This window comes from Aquarana catesbeiana, linkage group LG06 (assembly GCF_042186555.1).
Source record: "Aquarana catesbeiana isolate 2022-GZ linkage group LG06, ASM4218655v1, whole genome shotgun sequence".
In the NCBI taxonomy this organism is placed as follows: domain Eukaryota; kingdom Metazoa; phylum Chordata; class Amphibia; order Anura; family Ranidae; genus Aquarana; species Aquarana catesbeiana.
Genome location: NC_133329.1, coordinates 367,216,314 through 367,237,209, shown reverse-complemented (window position 1 = coordinate 367,237,209; position 20,896 = coordinate 367,216,314). Strand labels below are relative to the sequence as shown.

At 43.9% G+C, this 20,896-nt stretch overlaps 1 protein-coding gene across 22 annotated transcripts in view; it reads right to left on the bottom strand.

Annotated features, from left to right (window-relative positions):
- Positions 1 to 5,456: 5,456 nt before the first annotated feature.
- NEB (nebulin) overlaps positions 5,457 to 20,896 on the bottom strand; it is a 309,390-nt gene continuing 293,950 nt past the window's right edge. For 18 of the 22 annotated variants that reach the window (XM_073634160.1, XM_073634165.1, XM_073634164.1 and 15 more), the window contains 6 exons: positions 14,701 to 14,881; positions 11,824 to 11,916; positions 7,808 to 7,954; positions 7,682 to 7,717; positions 7,429 to 7,535; positions 5,457 to 6,191 (listed from right to left, as the gene is read on the bottom strand). In XM_073634160.1, coding sequence (XP_073490261.1) covers positions 6,018 to 6,191; positions 7,429 to 7,535; positions 7,682 to 7,717; positions 7,808 to 7,954; positions 11,824 to 11,916; positions 14,701 to 14,881 — 738 coding nt within the window. In that variant the 3' untranslated portion in view covers positions 5,457 to 6,017. The remainder of the gene's footprint in view (positions 6,192 to 7,428; positions 7,536 to 7,681; positions 7,718 to 7,807; positions 7,955 to 11,823; positions 11,917 to 14,700; positions 14,882 to 20,896) is intronic. The other 4 variants (XM_073634162.1, XM_073634182.1, XM_073634183.1 and 1 more) reach the window with 2 other exon arrangements.

Below are 20,896 nucleotides of genomic sequence, written 5' to 3'. Positions count from 1 at the left end.
AGCTTGAGCTATGTTGCATTTTTCCACATCACAATTATGTGCCACTTTGTGTTGGTCTATCACATAAAATCCATTTACATTTTTTGGTTGTAACATGACAAAATGTGGAAAATTTCAATGGGTATGAATACTTTTTAAAGGCACTGTATGTAAAATATTGCCAAATAATGTAATACTTGTATTTTTTTTTTTTTTTTTTTATAGCTGAAGAAGTGCTGTGTGATGTCAGATGGTCAGTAATGAATCCTACATGAATAATGAATCCCATGAGCTCTGCAACTGTCTATTAACTACTTGTTACATGGCGACAGAGAACTCCTTCGCTGAGACTTAAGAAAAAGCCAGCATGCAGTCATAGCTAATAGGCAGGTACCTGAGAAGGACAGAGGACACCATGGTGCCCATACACATAGACATTTGGTATCGATATATAGTAGGTGAAAACAATTACCGTATTTATCGGCATATAACACACACCTTCGTTTTAGGAGGAATGTTTCAGGAACAAAACTTAAATTTTAAAGTAGGAACTTTGAAGCAAAATAAGGGTCAGTGCCCATCAATGCAGCCTCACCATTGCCCATCAATGCAGCCTCACCATTGCCCATCTGCAACCTCACAATTAATTGCCCATCATTGCAGCTTGATCAATGCCCATCTGCAGCCTCACAATTGCCCATCATTGCAGCTTGATCAATGCCCATCTGCAGCCTCAACTCGGATTACTGCTGCCTCGGAGGGGACAGGGAGGGGGGCAGGACGAGCGCCATCAGATTACATACAGAAAGAATCTCCTGTTTACTCAGCAGCCTCTTTAATGCAAAATCCCACCTCCTGGACCTGCTTCTATGATAGACAGAGCACTGGTCCAATGCCGGCCCAGGAGAAGGGACTTCCTAATACAGAGTCCGCTGAGTAAACAGGAGATTCTCCCTGTATGTAATCTGACGGCACTCGTCCCGCCCCCCCTCCCCGTTCCCTCCTAGGCAGTCCAAATTGCAGTATTGGTGTATAACACGCACACACTATTAGCACCCGATTTTCTGGGTGAAAAGGTGTGTGTGTTATATGCCAATAAATACAGTACTTAAAGTAACGCAGTGCCATATTGCAAAAGGGGGGGGGGGGGGTAAAACCTTCTGGCACTGAAGTGGTTAATCACTTAGAGCTTGGTGAGCAGACCCTACTTGGGAAGGATGACTTTTGGGCATGTTTTTTGAGGATTAGCCCCTCTTTGAAAAATCCTTTGAGGAATACATTGAGGCAGCTACAGAAGGAAGGAAAGGGGTGCCTACCCCCCTAGCCACAATTGTACCTACCTATTGATTTTTTTTTTTTCCTTCCCTCCACATTACATACAGTTATACTATCTGTTCATCTACTGCAGGACCATCCTTTGGTGGCAAACCCTTCACCTGCTCAGAAGCCTTCTGCACAACGAAGGTATACCCCCCAACCCCCCTCCCCGTCCCGTCCCGTTTCCTCTGTCCTAGAACAGAGAAGCCCTGGCCCTTTTATTTCACTTTGTCTTTCAAACTGGTACACAACGTCTCCATTGCTATCATCATTTTTTTTTTTTTTTTTTACTACCCCTTGCTGCTTCAAGAAAAATAGATTCCCTACGCCACCTTGCAGCTTTACAGTCAGAAGGGGTGGTCATCTCGTTTAGGAAGAATTACAAGGACTTTTCCTGCACAGGGCCCCATGTCTAAGGGCATGTCTCATTATGATCTTAAAACCCTCTGTCCTAATTACTGCAGGAGCTAGACCTCTGCCTGGTTTCCTGTAGCCCTGCCATTAAATCTCTCATATGAGCATTTTTTTCTGGCATTAGTAGCAAATGCAGCATTTATACACACATCATTGTAACCCTTGCATTTGTGAGAAAAATCACCACACTTTGTAATGATATTTTATTACACCCTGAACATGCATATCCTAACCTGCCTTGGAGACCTTGAAGTACAAGGCTCTTGAGCCTAATTCTTTGCACAAATGCTGATGCCCACTTATCTCCCTTTTAGTTGATTTTACATCCACCTTGGGCTCCTCATCTGGGGTCTAATCCTGACATTGTTATTCAAATTCTTTTTTTTTTTTTTGTCTGTGTCTAGTTCTGTGTTCAGGAACAGAATTTTATTTGCATCCTTCAGTTGCCATGAGAGTTTATCCAAGGTTCTGATGCTGTACCCTTTTGAGGACAAAAAAGCAACAGGGAAAGCGCACAGACTAGCGCAATAAAAGTAATCCACTCACATGCTACAAGTAAATAGCATGCCTGTAGTAGACTCAAACATGATAGCCTGGCCGGAGATATCACATCATATATTATGGTTTGAGGCCAGTTCCGTAGCAGTTGCATACATCAACTGTCAGGGAGGTACCAGAAGTCTTGCCACAGCAGGTAAGCTAAAGCAGATCCTGTATTGGACAGAACTTCATGGCTCAGCCTTGTCTCCTGTTTACATCCTAGGCATGGTCAGCTGGCAGCACCTGGACCAGAGGGAGTGGTTCCTACACATGGAAGTGTTCCAGAACCTAAATCACAAAAGGGAAATGCCAGAAGTGGACCTTCCTGTCTTCTAGGTTCAACCGTAAAGTTGAAATGTTTTTCTCCAGGTATAGGTATCCTCTAACACAGGGCTCAAATTGTCAAGTCCTGAGCTACTAGCCAGGACTTTAAAGGGGTTGTAAACCCTCATGTTTTTTCACCTTAATGCGTTTTACTTACCTGAGCCCTGTAATTCCCATGCTGGAGACGCACTTTCCCTCTCTGCACGGGGTCCCGGGTATTGATTGTATAGATTGATAGCAGCACAGCCATTGGCTCCCACGGCTGTCAATCAAATCCAATAACACTGGGGGTGGGGCCGAGTCCGGCATTCGTGTCTATGGATGCCAACTGCTGGACTCGGGAGCGTGCCCGCAAGGTAACCCCCCCCCGGGAGAGTGCTTCTCCTAGGGAGTTATCTGAAGTGAGGAGGAGCCGCCAAGGGACCCCAGAAGTCGAGGATCAGGGCCACTCTGTGCAAAACGAGCTGCACAGTGGAGGTAAGTATGACATGTTTGTTATTTAAAAAAAAAAAAAAAGTTGCCCTTGCCCCTAATTCCACTCCTAAACACGCTCTTTTAAACCATCTCATGAAATTACACTGTTAAATGTTTATGCAGAATTTAGTTACAAGAATAAATATTAACAACTTTAACAATATTAACATAAAGCCTATCAGTACCCGTTAGTGAACCCCTATCAAGTGCCCATCATTGCTGCCTCATCAGTGGCTATTAGTGCCCATCAGTGAAGGCCCATCAGTGCTGTCTTATCAGTGCCCATCATTAGTGGCCATCAGTGCAGCCTATTCATGCCCATTAATGCAGCCTTTCAGTGCCCATCAATGCAGCAGGGATTACAGGGAGGATTGCCAGTCAGATCACACAGAGTGGGGGATCTCCCACTGCAAAACAGCTTGGAGATGAAACGCTAGCCGCTGTCAAAGTCCTGTCTCCTGGACCAACATTGGACCAGTGTGCTGTCTATCATAGGATGCAGGCAGGGCTTTGTTTGACAGCAGCCGGCGTTTCATCTCCAAGCTGTGTTACAGCAGGAGATTACCACTCTGTGTGATCCGGCTGGCTCCTGACAGTTTCCTGGCTGATCGCTTCTTACAGAAGCGGTCCACCCTTTTTTTTTTTTTTTTTTTTTACAGGGCATCAGAGTGGCCCAGGGGGCAGGGAAGCAATTACCCCCTGGGTTGCTCTGATGCCCTGTAGAAAGGCTGCACCGCTTCTGCCAGAAGCATATAGCCAGGAAATTGTTGGCCCAGTCTGCCTCTGCTCCACGCGCGCCCTCAGCTAATTACAACTCGCCGAATGCGAACAGGCGAGTGGAAATTTTGTGGTGCAGTGGGTGCTCTGCCAACTTGTTTGCTGAGCAGGATTGAGACAGAGGACAGGCAGTGATCTTCAGAGCTATGGACTGGCTGAGGTGGATCTGGTTCTGTGACAGATGCTCCATGGGCTTATCCCAGTCCCAGTTAGGATAAGCCAAATATCCTCTCTCATGCAGTAAGTTACCATCCTGCACCAAGGTATCTGCCCTAAACATCATGGCTGTTGAAACCCTGGTTCTGGGGAAGAAAGGCATCTCCAAATCGGTGATCCCCACAATGTTAAAAGCTAGGAAGTCTACTTCCCACAAGGTCTATCACCACACATGGAAGGCGTACTTTGCTGGGTGCACGACAAGGAACTTTCTCCCCAGGAAATTTTCAGTGGGACAGATCCTGCCCTTTTTATAGACGGCCTGAACCAGAATTTGACCCTTAACACCATTAAAGCTCAGGTTTCTCATGCTTCTCATTTTATAACTTAGTGTAAGGTGTCTTCTCTGCAGCCATGCGTTATCCCCTGTATATCCATTGGATCCACAGTAGGTTTAGTTCTCTTGGCTCTGCAAAATATGCTTCCTTGAACCAATAGGGAACATTACCTTCTACCCTGACACGTAGCAGGTTATATTTCTTGTTATCACCTCTGCAAGGTGAGTGTCTGCGCTGGCTGCCTTATTCTGTATCTGGTCTTATACAGGGAGAAGGTGGTATTAAGGCCCAGAACTTCATTCCTAAGGTAGTTTCAGCTTTTTATCTCGAGGACCTGGTTCTTCTGTTCCTTTGTCCAAATCCAGTACATCAAAAGGAGCCTTCCCTCCATTGCCTAGCTGTAGTTTAAGCTGTGCATGTCCACCTCACAGCCACTGCTTCCTCTAGGAAGATTAAATCTCTTCTTATCATTCCTAATAGTGTCATTAAAGGGGAAGCTATTTCTCTTCCCACAATTTCTTAGTGCATGGGTGCTCAACTGCGGCCCTCCAGCTGTTGCAGAACTACAAGTCCTATGAGGCATTGCAAGACTGACAGTTAAACAAGCATGACTCCCAAAGGCAGAGGCATGATGAGACTTGTAGCTCTGCAACAGCTGGAGGGCCACAGGTTGAGCACCCATGTCTTAGTGGATCAGACAGACCATCATCCAAGCTTAGAGTCTCAAGGGTGGAGTTCCACCCATTCCACTGAAGGACAAATGTCCCACCCCTGTGTGTTTATGATCATGCTCCTTTTCTACAAAACAGATATGATGGGAAGCAGTTAATGAGTTTGGGGTGAAGGAACTTGAGTGGTCTGTTTGGAGCTCTGACTTCAACCCTGTTTAATACATTTGGGATGAATTGGAATGTGAATCAGGTCTTCTTTTCCTCTGTTAGTACCTGATCTAACAAATGCTCCTTTGGCTGAATGAGCACAAATTCTCACAAACACACTCCAAAATATTGTGCAAAGCCTGCCCAGTAGAGGTTATAGTTGTAAATGGAAGACAACTTAAACCTTATTTGGCTGATTGATAGTTCATTCCTGAATTTTAAATAGACCTTTGTAATCATTATTTATGAAAAAAACAAATTTTGCAGAAACCCCAGCTTTATTGATCGCTAATGTACAGGGATTAAATGTTTTTGACCCTAGAACATAATCTTATGCATGCAGCGTTAACAAGCAGAGGAGGGGAGAGGCTCTTCCATCATGTCATAGTCTAGGGCAGTTGATTAAACCAGTGTAAACTGGTGGATTTTACAACACCAGCAAATATGCTATGTCAGTGTACAGTAAGAAAACATATTGAACATACAAATAGCAGGTAAGATGCCTATGGCATTGTTCAAGTCGTAAATTGCCACATATATGAGTTAAGAATTAATTGGTAACCAAAGACAATCTGGCATTAGCTGATGTTATTTTCAAGAAAAAGAAAAAAATATCTAAAATATCTCTATAAAGTACATTCAGGTTGCAGTCCGATGTTAGGAAATTGCTGCTTAAGATGTTATTTTTTTTAATTGCTTTTATTTCATATAAGGTAAGTTGACAGAATAATAAAAACGGCTGCTGCCATTCAATGTTTTTTCATTCAATGTTGTTTTTTTTTTATGGTATTGCCGAATCTGTCAAGTTATGAAGGATTCATTAAACGGTTTCCAAATAGTTAGCTGGTAGCATGCCAGTCTGGCCAGTTCTCTGAACTGTCCCGTACATCCATCCTTCATCTATGGTCTGAACGTTCATAATGGTGTCCCCATCCTTGAAAGAGACTTCATCATCATCCGCTGCCCGATAGTCATACATGGCTCTGAACGTTTTCTGAAACAGAACAATTATATGCTTAGTTTTATACAAAACGGATTGCTGTGTCTATCTTTTGTATACAAGTCCAATCTTCGCTGTCTTGAAGCACTCCAGGCACCACAGCTATCCAACATTTTCAGGTATGTCCGACAGCTTCTACCTATGAGGAGCTGTTCTTCTTCCTGCTACAACACCACTGTGTCCTGTAGTTATGTAGGAAGTGTTGGATAATAGGGCACCTATGGATCTTCAAGACAGCAAAAATATAACACGCAGCCCATCTGCTTCTTAAAAAGTGCTGCCTATTTTTTTTCTTTCTTGGCTATGTGACAGGGTCACTTTAAGGCAAATACAAACACCGCTGTTCATAACCATGCAAAGCATTGTGCTGGCATACACCATTAGTATAAAGTATGATTTGCTATGAAAAATCTGCTTTAATATCCTTGATTGTTTTTTCATTAGTCATGTGGCTTTTCCTCCCTCACTGTCTGCAAGGTTAGAACTGTGACCATGAAGAAGAAAAAAGTGCCTTTTCAAGCCCCTGCTGAACAACAACATGCTGACTACCAGACTCTCACAAGAATTGTTGTCAGTCAAGCACTGTCTGATATTGCAGAGTTTGTGCACCTGGGCTGACAATAGGGAATCTATCAGGCACGCTGTGCATCAACATGGCTGCCTGTGGTTCCCCAGCAGGAGCGCATGTAAGGGTGACAATGCTAACACTACACTGGGAGTTGCCACCCTATCACAGCAAGCCCAATGGAGACAAAAGAAACTGGCAGGATCAATAGGTAATTACTATAGCTTTTTGACTGGATAAATGGGGTGTTGCTCGCTCAAAAGCAAATTATGCTCTGCAGTATAGTTTGCAGCAAGGGAGTGCTGCCAGAGCTAGCGAGGGAGCAACACATACTGTATAAAGCAGATGATAATTCTTGCTGCAGGGATATTGCCACTGGCAAATTCTCATCAGTGTCAGGCAGGGCCAGGACAAGTACCTTAGGGATGGGGCGCCTTCCTTCTGTTGCAAGGCTGACAGGAGAAGTGACAGCGGCAGTTATTTTAACAAGTGAGTGATTGCTGGGTGTAGGATCCCCAAAGCTTGAACATCATGAATGGGGAGGGGGGCACAGTCTGGCATCTTGGGGCTGGATGACCTTGTCCTGGCACTGGTGTCAGGATCGCTAGTGTGAAATTGTCTAAAATGTATGTATAGTAAGTGTTATGATCACTCTTAAATACTTACTCCAGTTGTGGACGGGTGTGATGGCACAGATGAGGCAGTTGTTTGTTGAGTTGCTACAGAAGAAGATCTTTGTTGTGGAAGCTCAGTAGTTTTTGCTTGCTTGTATCCTAGAATATAAAAAAAAACTTAGGGCTAGAAAATCCTGAGCTTTTGCTGTAAGCCTTAGTTTGCTGCTAAAAGCTGTTATTCAGTGCCAGATGATAATGAGGCTTGCTGGGAGGCTTAGCATAGTTCTTGTTCAATTTGTTCTTACCTTGATAAAACAGTATATGTGAACTTTCCTTGTGGCCTATAAGTATTTTGGAACAACAATAGTGGTAAGTGCTGAACTATGGCACTATAACTTTAAACTTGATGTGGTCAATAATTTTCACTATACCTGTTATAGTGGTGGTAAACAGACCTCCATTGCTGTAGTAGGAATGGTGATGGTCAGCCGCCTCAGAAAGTTCCGATTTTTCATCCCCAGCACTCAAGCTAAGTGCGCTAGCGGAACGGGAGTGCTCACGGCTTCGACGGGCTTGAACTAAATGAAAAGAATATTTAATACCATTACTGTTCAAAAAAAGAGAGTGTTAGTCTTATTAAGCTTTTTTCAAATGAAAAGTCTGTGCGTGCACTTTTTGTCTACCTCGCATTGGTTAATGGGATGGCAGGCAGAGGGGCTTATGGCTAATGGAGGATAGGCCAAGCCCTAACCCTAGGTTCACATCTATGTGTTTCTGTGGGACACATTAGTGCAGGCATGGTAGCCCATTCATTTCAATGGGTTGCCGTGCCTGTGTTTTCCGCAGAAAAAGGTGCATGCACCTTTTTCAAAACGCAGCCTGCAGGGAAATCGTATGGTCATTTTGACCATGCAATCCCCCTGTGGTTCCTGCACACTCACTGTGATTTTACATGCGTGGGGGTGCCATTCAGAATGAATGAATGGCAGCCCCGCACGTTTTCACTGAAGGTGGTTGCGGGTGCAGGAATCACTGCGATGCCCGTGCTCGCAGCCACGTGCATACGTGTGAACCAAGCCTTAGTAACACAATGGACCTGATCAGAGGGATGTGCAGAAAAGGGTGTTCTGATTAAAAGAACAAACAAAAAAAAAAAGAAAGTGCTCTGTAGTACCTTTTTAGATTTAAAAGAATGACAAGTTCCCCCTAAGGTAGAACTATGGCCAGACTATAAACATTGCCATATTATTAGAAAGTAGTAAATGACCTTAAAAAGAAGCACTGATTGACATCTGTAGCTACAGGCACTCTGGAGTAATTCATTCTCAACATTTACAATGGGAAAACTTTAACTTCAGTAGATCAGTTCATTTTGGTTCCTCCTCCCAACAATGGGATGGCAGCCTGCCAGGCTATTATTCTTTTATGTAAACACAGAAAAGAAGGTCAAAAAGGAAGGGAAAGCAAGTACTGTTACCTGACTTAAAGGAGAAGTCCAGCCTGAGCTTGTTTGGCTGGGCTTCTCCTATGGGTCACAGGAGCAATTTGTTTTGCACTCCTGTGACCCGTTTTCAGCAGAGAGTGGACTGAAGTCCACTCTCTGCTGATGTCACCAATATCAGTCCAGGCACCGCGTCATCCCAACTCTGGGAGTCTGGATCTGCCAGGTGCCTGGACTGATAGCCCTCTCAACGAGCTGCTGAGACAGCCACTCCTCGCCCCTCCACAGCTCAGGGCTTCAGTAAGCGTGGAGGAACAGGCAGCAGCTCTCTGCTCGGGGAGCTGAGAGAACCGAGCCATCGATGATGTTCGTTCAGTCGGTTCTCAGTGTAGAGGCGCCGGGGGACAGATGCAGCATCCACCTAGGTAAGTATGAACTGTGGAACTGTGTTGGATGTGAATAGGCTGTTGCTCTGCAAGACATAAATCAATAAATCTATAAATAAAACTATGAATAAAACTCCCCCTACAATACTTTCATATATTAGTGAATAATACAACTGTGAATACGCAATAAATGTGTAAAATTCATGTGTTCTAATACTTCAATGTTAATACAAAGCCAGCTCATATATATAAATGTATATAAACATCCACCGCTGTGCTCATCCTTCCTCACTTGGATCCGTTATGTGTGCACACCATCACCAGCCAAATTGCCTGCTCACCTCACGGATGAGTTAAAAATTCAAATAATGGTCTCTCCTTTGTACCAGTATGTCTTTCCTCTCCAGTTTCTCCATAACTGTTAACCGCTTCCCAACCGCCTCACGCAGATATACTGCTGCAGAAGAGCATGTACAGGCAGAATAACGTACCTGTACGTTGCCCTTTAACGTACAGGTATGTCATTCTGCCTGTATGTGCTCTTCTGCCGCAGTATATCTGCGTGAAGTATATCTACCTCACTTGCGTCTGCCCTCTGTCAGACGTGAGTGAGGAAAAGCAGATGAACGGCTCTTCCTGTTTACATTGATTGATTGGACACGGCTGATCACGTGGTAAAGAGATTCTGTCAGAGACTCTTTACCTAGATCGGAGTTGCGGTTTGTCAGACTGACGCGCCACAACAACGATCGCCGCGATGCACGCCCCCGGGGGCACGCAGCGGCTTGATATCCTGAAAGACGTCATATGACATCTGGTCGGGATATCGCAACCACTTTGCCGATGTCATTTTGTTATATGGCGGGCGGCAAGTGGTTTAACAAGATTTACCATCTATGAAGGAATGGTACAAGATGATAAAATGTATTAATGGGTCTTAGACTGTGAATAAGTGATTAAATGAAGGCATGTATTAGTAATTTCCTGCTTAGATTGTTAACGTGAGATCATTGCGGCAGTCAGCAATAGTGTTGTGAAGGAACTCGCTGCCTATAGTTAAAGGAAGGTGTCCTTACATGGTGACAAGGATTCATTTAGAGGAAATCTTAGTTCCGTGGTCCACAGGAAGTAGGAGTGTCTGCGAGCTGCAGGCGTGGAGTGAAGGAGTAAGATTCCTGATTTGATCCATTTGAAGCTATCAGCTGATTTTGCACTAAAAAGAGAGATCGTGGAGGAACAAAGGTGAGACCATCACGGCTGATCACAATGTAAACAGGAAGAGCCGCTCATCTGCTTTTTCTCACTCGCGTCTGACAGAGGGCAGACGCGAGTGAGGTAGACATACCTCACGCAGATATAATGTGGCAGAAGAGCACGTACAGGCAGAATAACGTACCTGTACGTTAAAGGGCAATGTACAGGTACGTTATTCTGCCTGTACGTGCTCTTCTGCCGCAGTATATCTGCATGAGGCGGTTGGGAAGCAGTTAATAAACAGTTATAGAGAAACTATGGAGAGGAAAGACATACTGGTACAAAGAAGAGACCATTATTTGAATTTTTAACTCATCCGTGAGGTGAGCAGGCAATTTGGCTGGTGATGGTGTGCACACATAACGGATCCCAGTGAGGACGGATGAGCACAGCGGTGGATGTTTATACACATTGATATATATGAACGGGCTTTATATTAACATTGAAGTATTAGAACACATGAATTTTACACATTTATGGACTGGTTGCGTATTCACAGTTGTATTATTCACTAATATATGAAAGTATTGTAGGGGGAGTTTTATTTATAGATTTATGTAATAATTCACAAGTTATACAGTGCTTCACTATAAGTGCCGGTTCACACGGGGGCGGCACGACTTGCAGGTCGCCTCACTGAGGCGACCTGCACACGACTTCAGCGGCGACTTGCAAAACGACTTCTGCATAGAAGTCAATGCAAGTCGCCTGAAGTCGCCCCCAAAATACTACAGGAACCTTTTTCTAAGTCGGAGCGACTTGCGTCGCTCCTATTAGAACGGTTCCGTAGTACAGAACGGGAGGCGACTTGTCAGGTGGCTAGGTCGCCTGACAAGTCGCCCCTGTGTGAACCGGCACTAAGAGAGTAATTTATTTTGGTGTGGTGAATCACTGAGAGTGTTATAGCAGCTGTGGGGTTTTTATTGATACTTTTTTGATTGTTTATGCACATTGCACTTTAGGAAGTTATTCAGGCGCTGATTGGCACTATTCACTTTATATGTAGATATTTGAATGCCCATAACCTGAGAGAACAATTTACATACTGTACCCACTTTTTCACTTGCAAATTTTTCTAAATTTTGCATTGGGCAGCATGTTGATTGTTATATTTCAGCAATGTAGGAATTCAAGAGCCTATCTAAAAACGTACAGAAACTTCAACAACTTCAATATGATCATTGTGATATACTGGAATGTGTAGGGCTTCACCTTGTGTTTCACGCATACATAACTTGGCATTTTTATCTTCTACATTTTTTTTAGAGTGTAACTTAAAATTTGATATTTCTCTTTCTGTAACTCAATCTTTTTTTCTGGAGGTTATTCAAGGTAACGAAGCACTGACATATAGGAAGGTACCCACCAGAAAGCATGTGTAAGCTTCTTGATTGTATGTTATCTTCAGCTGGGTCATAGTCAAAGACAGATCCAGGATTTGTACGCCATACTCTAAGATCTGCGGGGAACAGAAATAAAAAAAAAAAATGAGTTGGATTGTTATATATGCCAGAACCTGACCTATTCTGTAATTTGTAACCCATAACCTGCAATCTGTTATATTACAGCATTTAAACTAAAGAATAGATAATAACGATAACAAATTGTAAAGCAATATTTATTTTAAAAAAAAAGTTGAGTAACTGAAATTTAAATCCTCTAAACATTTCCAAAATTGTAGATGGCTAGAGCACCAAAGAAAAAACAGCATCAAAACCTATCACACGAAAGTTAATGTTTGACTTGTAACTATAAAGCCCATCTACGAAGATGGTCCACTGACACACCTCTTCTGCCTCACACACACCTCCCTATTGGTCTGTGAGTCAACTTATCACATTGCAGGACCAATATATGCTTAAAGTGCTATTAAAGGTAAAAAAAAAAACAACAAACATGTCATACTTACCTGCTCAGTGCAGTGGTTTTGCACAGAGCAGCCCCGATCCTCCTCTTCTCAGGTCCCCCTGCTGGAGCTCCTGGCCCCTCCCTCCTGTCGAGTGCCCCCAGAGCAAGCAGCTTGCAATGGGGCACCCAAGCAGGTGTGCTCCCGAGCCACTATTTTGCGTGTCCATTCAGACAAGGAGCCATGGCTCAGCCCCACTCTCTTTTTCTCCTCATTGGCTCACTGGCCGTGATTGACAGCCATGGCTCACGCTGCTGTCTCAGCCGATGAGGAGGGAGAGTCCCCGGAGAGCCGATGCTCTTGTGCACATCGCTGGTTTAAGAGGGAGCTCAGGTAAGTATTAAGGGGGGGCTGAATGGCTGCTGAACATAGGTTTTTTACCTTCATGCACAGAATGCATGAAAGTAAAAAACCTTCAGCCGTACTCCGACATCTCCTAGATGCAGCTAAGGCCTGCATTCCACTACGTTGGAAGTCCTCAACCCCACCAACCATAGACTTATGGATCAAAAAAGTAGAAGAAATTAAACATATGGAAGACCTCATTCATACTGCACAAAACAGACAGGAAAAATTCTCCAAAACATGGCAGGGTTGGAACTTGTTTATATTTTTTAACGAGGGACAAGCTTTATGAGAAGCTATTCCGATTGTTTGAATACTCACAAGCCATCTCAATTTTTTATCAATTTTTTAAAATCTAGATACAGGATTCTGGACATCTCAATTGCCTTTCAGCAACGACTCAAGTCGCCCCATGATCGCGTGGAACATTCCCCTACCCCCCCTCTCTTTTCTCTTTTTCTTTTCCTTCCCCCCCCAACTTTATTTTCTCCCACTATCTCTCCCCTCCTGACTATAGGAATCTATGCTATCTTTTTGAAAAATGGAAAAAGAAGGGAGGGAGCTCATGGGACCGTATTTACTTAATACACCGCAACTCAAGAAATATATATTTTATTGATTTATATACTTGTCAAAAACAATGCTTGATACACTAAGTTTCTTTTGTATTGCTGTGTGATGAAGATATACTGTATATTGTACGACATAGGTCCATGTGGGCCCCCTTTTGTCTGTTAAAAATAAAAAATAAAAAAAAACAAAAACCTTCAGCCTTTAGAACCACTTTAAATCTCAGGGCTTCCAGGGTATGTGAATGCAGCTTACTTCAATCTTAGTGTCTTTTGTGTATTTCTTCCTAATCTGTGCTGTATTCCAGTTCTGTGTCTTCGTGCAGGAGCTTCCCGTCGTAAAGACTGGTCACTGCTACCCACTTCCTTTCTGCAGGGTGACTAGTCTTGTATCCACCCTCCTCTAGTTTTTGGCAGGCAGCCTTTACTGATGGACCTGCTGGATCCAACCAACAGCTTTGCTTTCTTCACAGACTAGATCAGTTATGGTGTTACTGCTACATTTATAAGGTAAAATAAAATAAAGCAGCTGCGCTAAAAAAGATTGAAGTATGCCCAAAAATTATGAATATCCAAATGGAAGCACTTAAAATCTTGCAATCAACTTGACAACGTCTGCTGATGACGACACGCGTCTGGAGGAAGGCACGTAGTGACGCTACCACGCGATTTGCAGAGGAGGACGGGCTCCGTTTTGTTTTATGCCGGCCAGCTTTTTATATACGCGATACTACTACCTCTTAACTGTAAGTGCAATACTACCTTTTATTAAAGTTAGCTTGGATTTATTCCACTATGACTAGTTCTTTTCTCTTTTGGGGTACATATTGAGAGAATGGATACCGATATAAGTGAGGGATTTCTACCATCCAAATCATCATCCCTATTGTTATCATCTACAAGCTTAGAGGCCGGGCTGGGTTGAAAGCCATCCGCCTTTAAAGCTTGCCGTCTGGTAAGCCTAATCTACAGCTACGGTGGTCGGGCATTTTACCTTGTTTGTGTGTGCACACTATGGTGATTGCAAGATTTTAAGTGCTTCCATTTGGATATTCATAATTTTTGGGCATACTTCAATCCTTTTTAGTGCAGCTTCTTTATTTTATTTTGGACTTTTGTGTTATCGCACTACATGCTGCTGCTTTTTCATTGGTGCATTCAAGGACACATCTTTTCAGCACGTTTTTTTCTTTTATACATTTATAAGGTAATATCTAGGTTTACAAAGGCATCTGGTGTGCACAATGTGGATTTATATCCCTTGCAGCTATTAGGGAAAATGTTTAGAAAGTTTTTTTGCCTGGAGTTTAGGTTCAATCAAACCAGAGTAACACTTCAAATTGAAGGGTTCACTTCCCAGGAGAAGCTTGAAGGCACTGGTCTTAAAATACTAAACGGACAAACTGCAAATGTTATCAAGTACCTGTGACATCTTGATCCTGTTCACTTCTCTTGCGCTCAATTTCCACAACCTTCCTCTGGATTCCTCTGTAGTTAATGTCACTGAAGTCGATGGTGTTTTTCTTCACTCTCTCTGTTATTGGGTCAGTGACCACAGGAGTGAAACTTCCCTTCTGTTTTTCAAAATCTTCATGGTATCTCACCTATAAATAATAAAAAATCGATAAATGTAATGAGCCATCTTTATTGTAAAACTATACTGATACAAATCCGGCTGTACACGTAAGATGATCACCAAGTTTAGCGTACTTGGCTAAGGTAATTTTAGCTGTACTAGTGCACTTGCGACAGAAACAATTAAAGCGGAGGTCCACCCAACTTAATTTCTTGCTCTTAAATCAATGACCACCCCTTGTTTTTGGATATACAATTATTATTTTTTCTTACCTTAGTAGTAAAAAGGTGAATTTCCGTCCCAGCCTTGCCGCAGCGAGGTATGTCATTTCCTCTTTTGGCTCTTTCCCTCCTCCTTCCCGCCCCCGCTGCCTTCTGGAACCTGTGTGTGTCCCAGAAGACGACGGGGCCATTCAGAAAGCGCTGCGCGACTCGCGCATGCGCAGTAGGAAACCGGCTGTGAAGCCCAAAGGCTCCACTGCCGGTTTCCCTTGGGTACAATGGCGACGCCTAACCCCATCCGATGGACAGATCAGCCTCGGGGGGCAACATCACAGGCTCTCTGGACAGGTAAGTGTCCTTATTAACCACTTGAGCCCCGGACCATTATGCTGCCTAAGGACCAGAGGTCTTTTTCCAATTTGGCACTGCGTCGCTTTAACTGCTAATTGCGCGGTCATGCAATGCTGTACCCAAACAAAATTTGCGTCCTTTTCTTCCCACAAATAGAGCTTTCTTTTGATGGTATTTGATCACCTCTGCGGTTTTTATTTTTTGCGCTATAAACGGAAAAAGACCGAAAATTTGGGAAAAAAATGATATTTTCTACTTTTTGTTATAAAAAAAATCCAATAAACTCAATTTTAGTCATACATTTAGGCCAAAATTTATTCGGCCACATGTCTTTGGTAAAAAAAATGTCAATAAGCGTATATTTATTGGTTTGCGCAAAAGTTATAGCGTCTACAAACTAGGGTACATTTTCTGGAATTTACACAGCTTTTAGTTTATGACTGCCTATGTCATTTCTTGAGGTGCTAAAATGGCAGGGCAGTACAAAACCCCCACAAATGACCCCATTTTGGAAAGTAGACACCCCAAGCTATTTGCTGAGAGGCATATTGAGTCCATGGAATATTTTATATTTTGACACAAGTTGCGGGAAAGTGACACTTTTTTTTTTTTTTTTTTTTTTGCACAAAGTTGTCACTAAATGATATATTGCTCACACAGGCCATGGGCATATGTGGAATTGCACCCCAAAATACATTTAGCTGCTTCTCCTGAGTATGGGGATACCACATGTGTGGGACTTTTTGGGAGCCTAGCCGCGTACGGGGCCCCGAAAACCAATCACCGCCTTCAGCGTTTTTAAGGGCGTGAATTTTTGATTTTACTCTTCACTGCCTATCACCGTTTCGGAGGCCATGGAATGCTCAGGTGGCACAAAACCCCCCCAAATGACCCCATTTTGGAAAGTAGACACCCCAAGCTATTTGCTGAGAGGCATGGTGAGTATTTTGCAGCTCTCATTTGTTTTTGAAAATGAAGAAAGACAAGAAAAAAGATTTTTTTTTTTTTTTCTTTTTTCAATTTTCAAAACTTTGTGACAAAAAGTGAGGTCTGCAAAATACTCACTATACCTCTCAGCAAATAGCTTGGGGTGTCTACTTTCCAAAATGGGGTCATTTGGGGGGGTTTTGTGCCACCTGGGCATTCCATGGCCTCCGAAACTGTGATAGGCAGTGAAGAGTGAAATCAAAAATTCACGCCCTTAGAAAGCCTGAAGGCGGTGCTTGGTTTTCGGGGTCCCGTACGCGACTAGGCTCCCAAAAAGTCCCACACATGTGGTATCCCCGTACTCAGGAGAAGCAACAGAATGTATTTTGGGGTGTAATTTCACATATTCCCATGGCATGTTTGAGCAATATATCATTTAGTGACAACTTTGTGCAAAAAAAAAAAAAAAAAAAAATTAGTCTCTTTCCCGCAACTTGTGTCGCAATATAAAATATTCCATGGACTCGACATGCCTCTCAGCAAATAGCTTGGGGTGTCTACTTTCCAAAATGGGGTCATTTGGGGGGGTTTTGAACTGTCCTGGCATTTTATGCACAACTTTTAGAAGCTTATGTCACACATCACCCACTCTTCTAACCACTTGAAGACAAAGCCCTTTCTGACACTTTTTGATTACATGAAAAAGTTATTTTTTTTTGCAAGAAAATTACTTTGAACCCCCAAACATTATATATTTTTTTAAAGCAAATGCTCTACAGATTAAAATGGTGGGTGTTTCATTATTTTTTTTCACACAGTATTTGCGCAGCGATTTTTCAAACGCATTTTTTGGGGAAAAACACACTTTTTTAAATTTGAATGCACTAAAACACACTATATTGCCCAAATGTTTGATGAAATAAAAAAGATGATCTTAGGCCGAGTACATGGATACCAAACATGACATGCTTTACAATTGCGCACAAACGTTCAGTGGCAACAAAATAAATACACCTTTAAAAGCCTTTACAGGTTACCACTTTAGATTTACAGAGGAGGTCTACTGCTAAAATTACTGCCCTCGATCTGACCTTCGCGGTGATACCTCACATGCATGGTGCAATTGCTGTTTACGTTTGACGACAGACCGCCGCTTGCGTTCGCCTTAGCGCAAGAGCAGGGGGCGACAGGGGTGCTTTTTTTTTTTTTCTTTATTATTTTTTGCTTTTTTTATCTTATTTTTAAACTGTTCCTTTCATTTTTTTTTTTTTAATCATTTTTATTGTTATCTCGGGGAATGTAAATATCCCCTATGATAGCAATAGGTAGTGACAGGTACTCTTTTTTGAAAAAATTGTGGTCTATTAGACCCTAGATCTCTCCTCTGCCCTCAAAGCATCTGACCACACCAAGATCGGTGTGATAAAATGCTTCCCCAATTTCCCAATGGCGCTATTTACATCCGGCGAAATCTAAGTCATAAAATGCTCGTAGCTTCCGGTTTCTTAGGCCATAGAGATGATTGGAGCCACTCTGGTCTCTGATCAGCTCTATGGTCAGCTGGCTGAATCACCGGCTGCATTCTCAGGTTCCCTGTTGAGACAGGAGAGCCAGAGAAAAACACGGAAGACGGTGGGGGGGGGGGCATTCCCTCCCACGGCTTGTAAAGGCAGTCTAGAGGCTAATTAGCCGCTAGGATTGCTTTTACATGAAAGCCGACCGCTGGCTGAAAAGAATGATACCAAGATGATACCTAAACCTGCAGGCATCATTCTGGTATAACCACTCAAAGTCGTGAATGGCGTACCTGAAGACAAAAAAATGGTTAACAATAAAGCACAGTAAACGGTAAAGTATAAAAAATTGCAGACCTGAAAAAAAAACATGATAAAACATAATAACAATAAAACTTTGCAGAATAGAATACAGTAAAAAAGAGCAGAACAATAGAGAGAGAGAATAGAGAGAGAGAGAGAGAGAACAATAAAACGACAACAATTTTTTTTTATTTTATATATATATTTTTTTTTTTTTTACACTTTTTTTGTAACTAACTTTTATAACTGTAACCGGTTCCAGGTTCGGGTCTCTCAAAATGCGATGGCATCTTGGGAGACCCTCTGAAAGTGTGCCTAGTCTGTGCAATGCTGTACCCTACGCTAATACTCAACTAATGAATGGTAGCGTTCAAAACATTCACCAATGCAAAGACCAGGATTGTCAGGACAGGAGGGACAATAATAGCGGGTGTCACGCCTATATCCGCGCTTGCTGCAGACATGACATCTTTTTTGGGGGGGTTCGTTGGGTAGGGGTACTCGGGAGGACATAAAAATGCCTCTCATGCAGCCGACTGCATTTGGTTGGGGATGTGAATGGGGGAAGTACGGGTGCTGCAGAAGTGGTGGGTTCCCAATTAGGATTGGCGAATGCAGCAGGAAGGGTATTATGGGCACGACGGGCCTGTGTTTGTCTTTTTGGTGGCAGCGGGACACTACTTGTGCTTGCCACCTCACCAGCTTGAACTGCACTTATGGGACTCGCCACGTCACCAAGTGTTACTGCAGTGCTGGTTTGACTACGACCGGGGTGTACTAGGCCGCTGGCGCTTGCCAGTTCAATAAAAAGCTTCCAAAAAAACTGTTAGCGATCGCAGGGATCAGGCCTGACTCTGCGAACGCTGCAGTTATGCGTTTAGTGTTTTGTAAGTGACAGTGATCGATCGATACTGCACTTGGGTGGGCTGGGCCGGGCGGAGGGGCAAAACGCAGGTGCTAGCAGGTATCTGGGCTGATCCCGCTAACACTGCGTTTTTGGGAACCCTAAACTGCTGGGGACGCTAGTATAGATCTGATCGTATCAGATATTGATCCATTCAGATACTATACCACTAAGGGAGGTGTACGGCACGTGCGTGGGTGTTAACGGTACTGGCGCTAACCTGACGCTGCCTGGGGCTGGTGCTTGCCAGTTCACCAAAATGCTACCAAAAAAACTGTTAGCGATCGCAGGGATCAGGCCTGACTCTGCGAACGCTGCAGTTATGCGTTTAGTGATTTGTAAGTGTCAATGATCGATCGATACTGCACTTGGGTGGGCTGGGCTGGGCCAGGCGGAGGGGCAAGACGCAGGTGCTAGCAGGTATCTGGGCTGATCCCTCTAACACTGCGTTTTTGGGAACCCTAAACTGCTGGGGATGCTAGTATAGATCTGATCGGACCAGAAATTGATCCGTTCAGATACTATACCACTAAGGGAGGTGTACGGTACGTGCGTGGGTGTTAGCGGTACTGGCGCTAACCTGATGCTGCCTGGGGCTGGTGCTTGCTAGTTCACCAAAATGCTAGCAAAAAAACTGTTAGCGATCGCAGGGATCAGGCCTGACTCTGCGAACGCTGCAGTTATGCGTTTAGTGCCTTGTAAGTGACAGTGATCGATCGATACTGCACTTGGGCTGGGCCGGGCGCAGGGACAAAACGCAGGTGCTAGCAGGTATCTGGGCTGATCCCGCTAACACTGCGTTTTTGGGAACCCTAAACTGCTGGGGACGCTAGTATAGATCTGATCGGATCAAATATTGATCCGTTCAGATACTATACCACTAAGGGAGGCGTATGCCGCGTGCGTGGGTGTTAGCGGTACTGGCGCTAATCTGACGCTGCCTGGGGCGACGCATATCACCGCCGGGCGATCGGGGGGCTAAACCTTTATTCGGTAATAAACGGCGGGTGCCCTGACACTATACAAAATAAACGAACTAACCAGCGTCATCCGTAACGGTTATACGGTGATCAGTGGTGAAAGGGTTAACTAGGGGGCAATCAAGGGGTTAAAACATTTATTAGATAGTATATGGGGGTCCCTGTCGCTATAAAACGCTGACGGCAAACCTAAATATTTACCTCACTAACTAGCGTCACCAGCGACACTAATACAGCGATCAGAAAAATGATCACTTAGTGACACTGGCGACAGGGGGTGATCAAGGGGTTAAAACTGTATTGGGGGGGTTAGGGGGTATCCTAGACCTAAAGGGGGCTAATACTCACTGTCCCAACACTGTAACTGTCACAAACTGACACCAATGCAGTAATCAGAAAAAAAACAAAAAAAAAACTGCTGGTGTCAGTTTTTGACAGGGAGGGGGGGGGTGATTGGGGGGGGATCGGGGGGCGATGGGGGGGGGGGGGGATCGGGGTGTTTTGTGTGCCTGGCATGTTCTACTGTGTGTGTAGTGTTGTGCACTCACAGTGAAGTCTTCTCTCCTCGGCGCTGCAACAGAAAATACCGAGCCGAGGAGAGATGACATCATTTCCTTTGCTGCTGTTTAGCATACAGCAGCAAAGGAAGTGATCTGGTTGGCCGGCGGCGATCGCGAGGGGGGGGCCACGAACGGATGGCCTCCCCCTCACCTCTGATCGCCGGGGGACAAAACAGGACCGCCTCGGGCACCTAGGGGGGGGTCCGATCGGACCCCCCACCCGCGGGAGGCAAATCACGTACATGTACGTGATTTTGCCTGCCCGTGCCGCCTTGCCGACGTA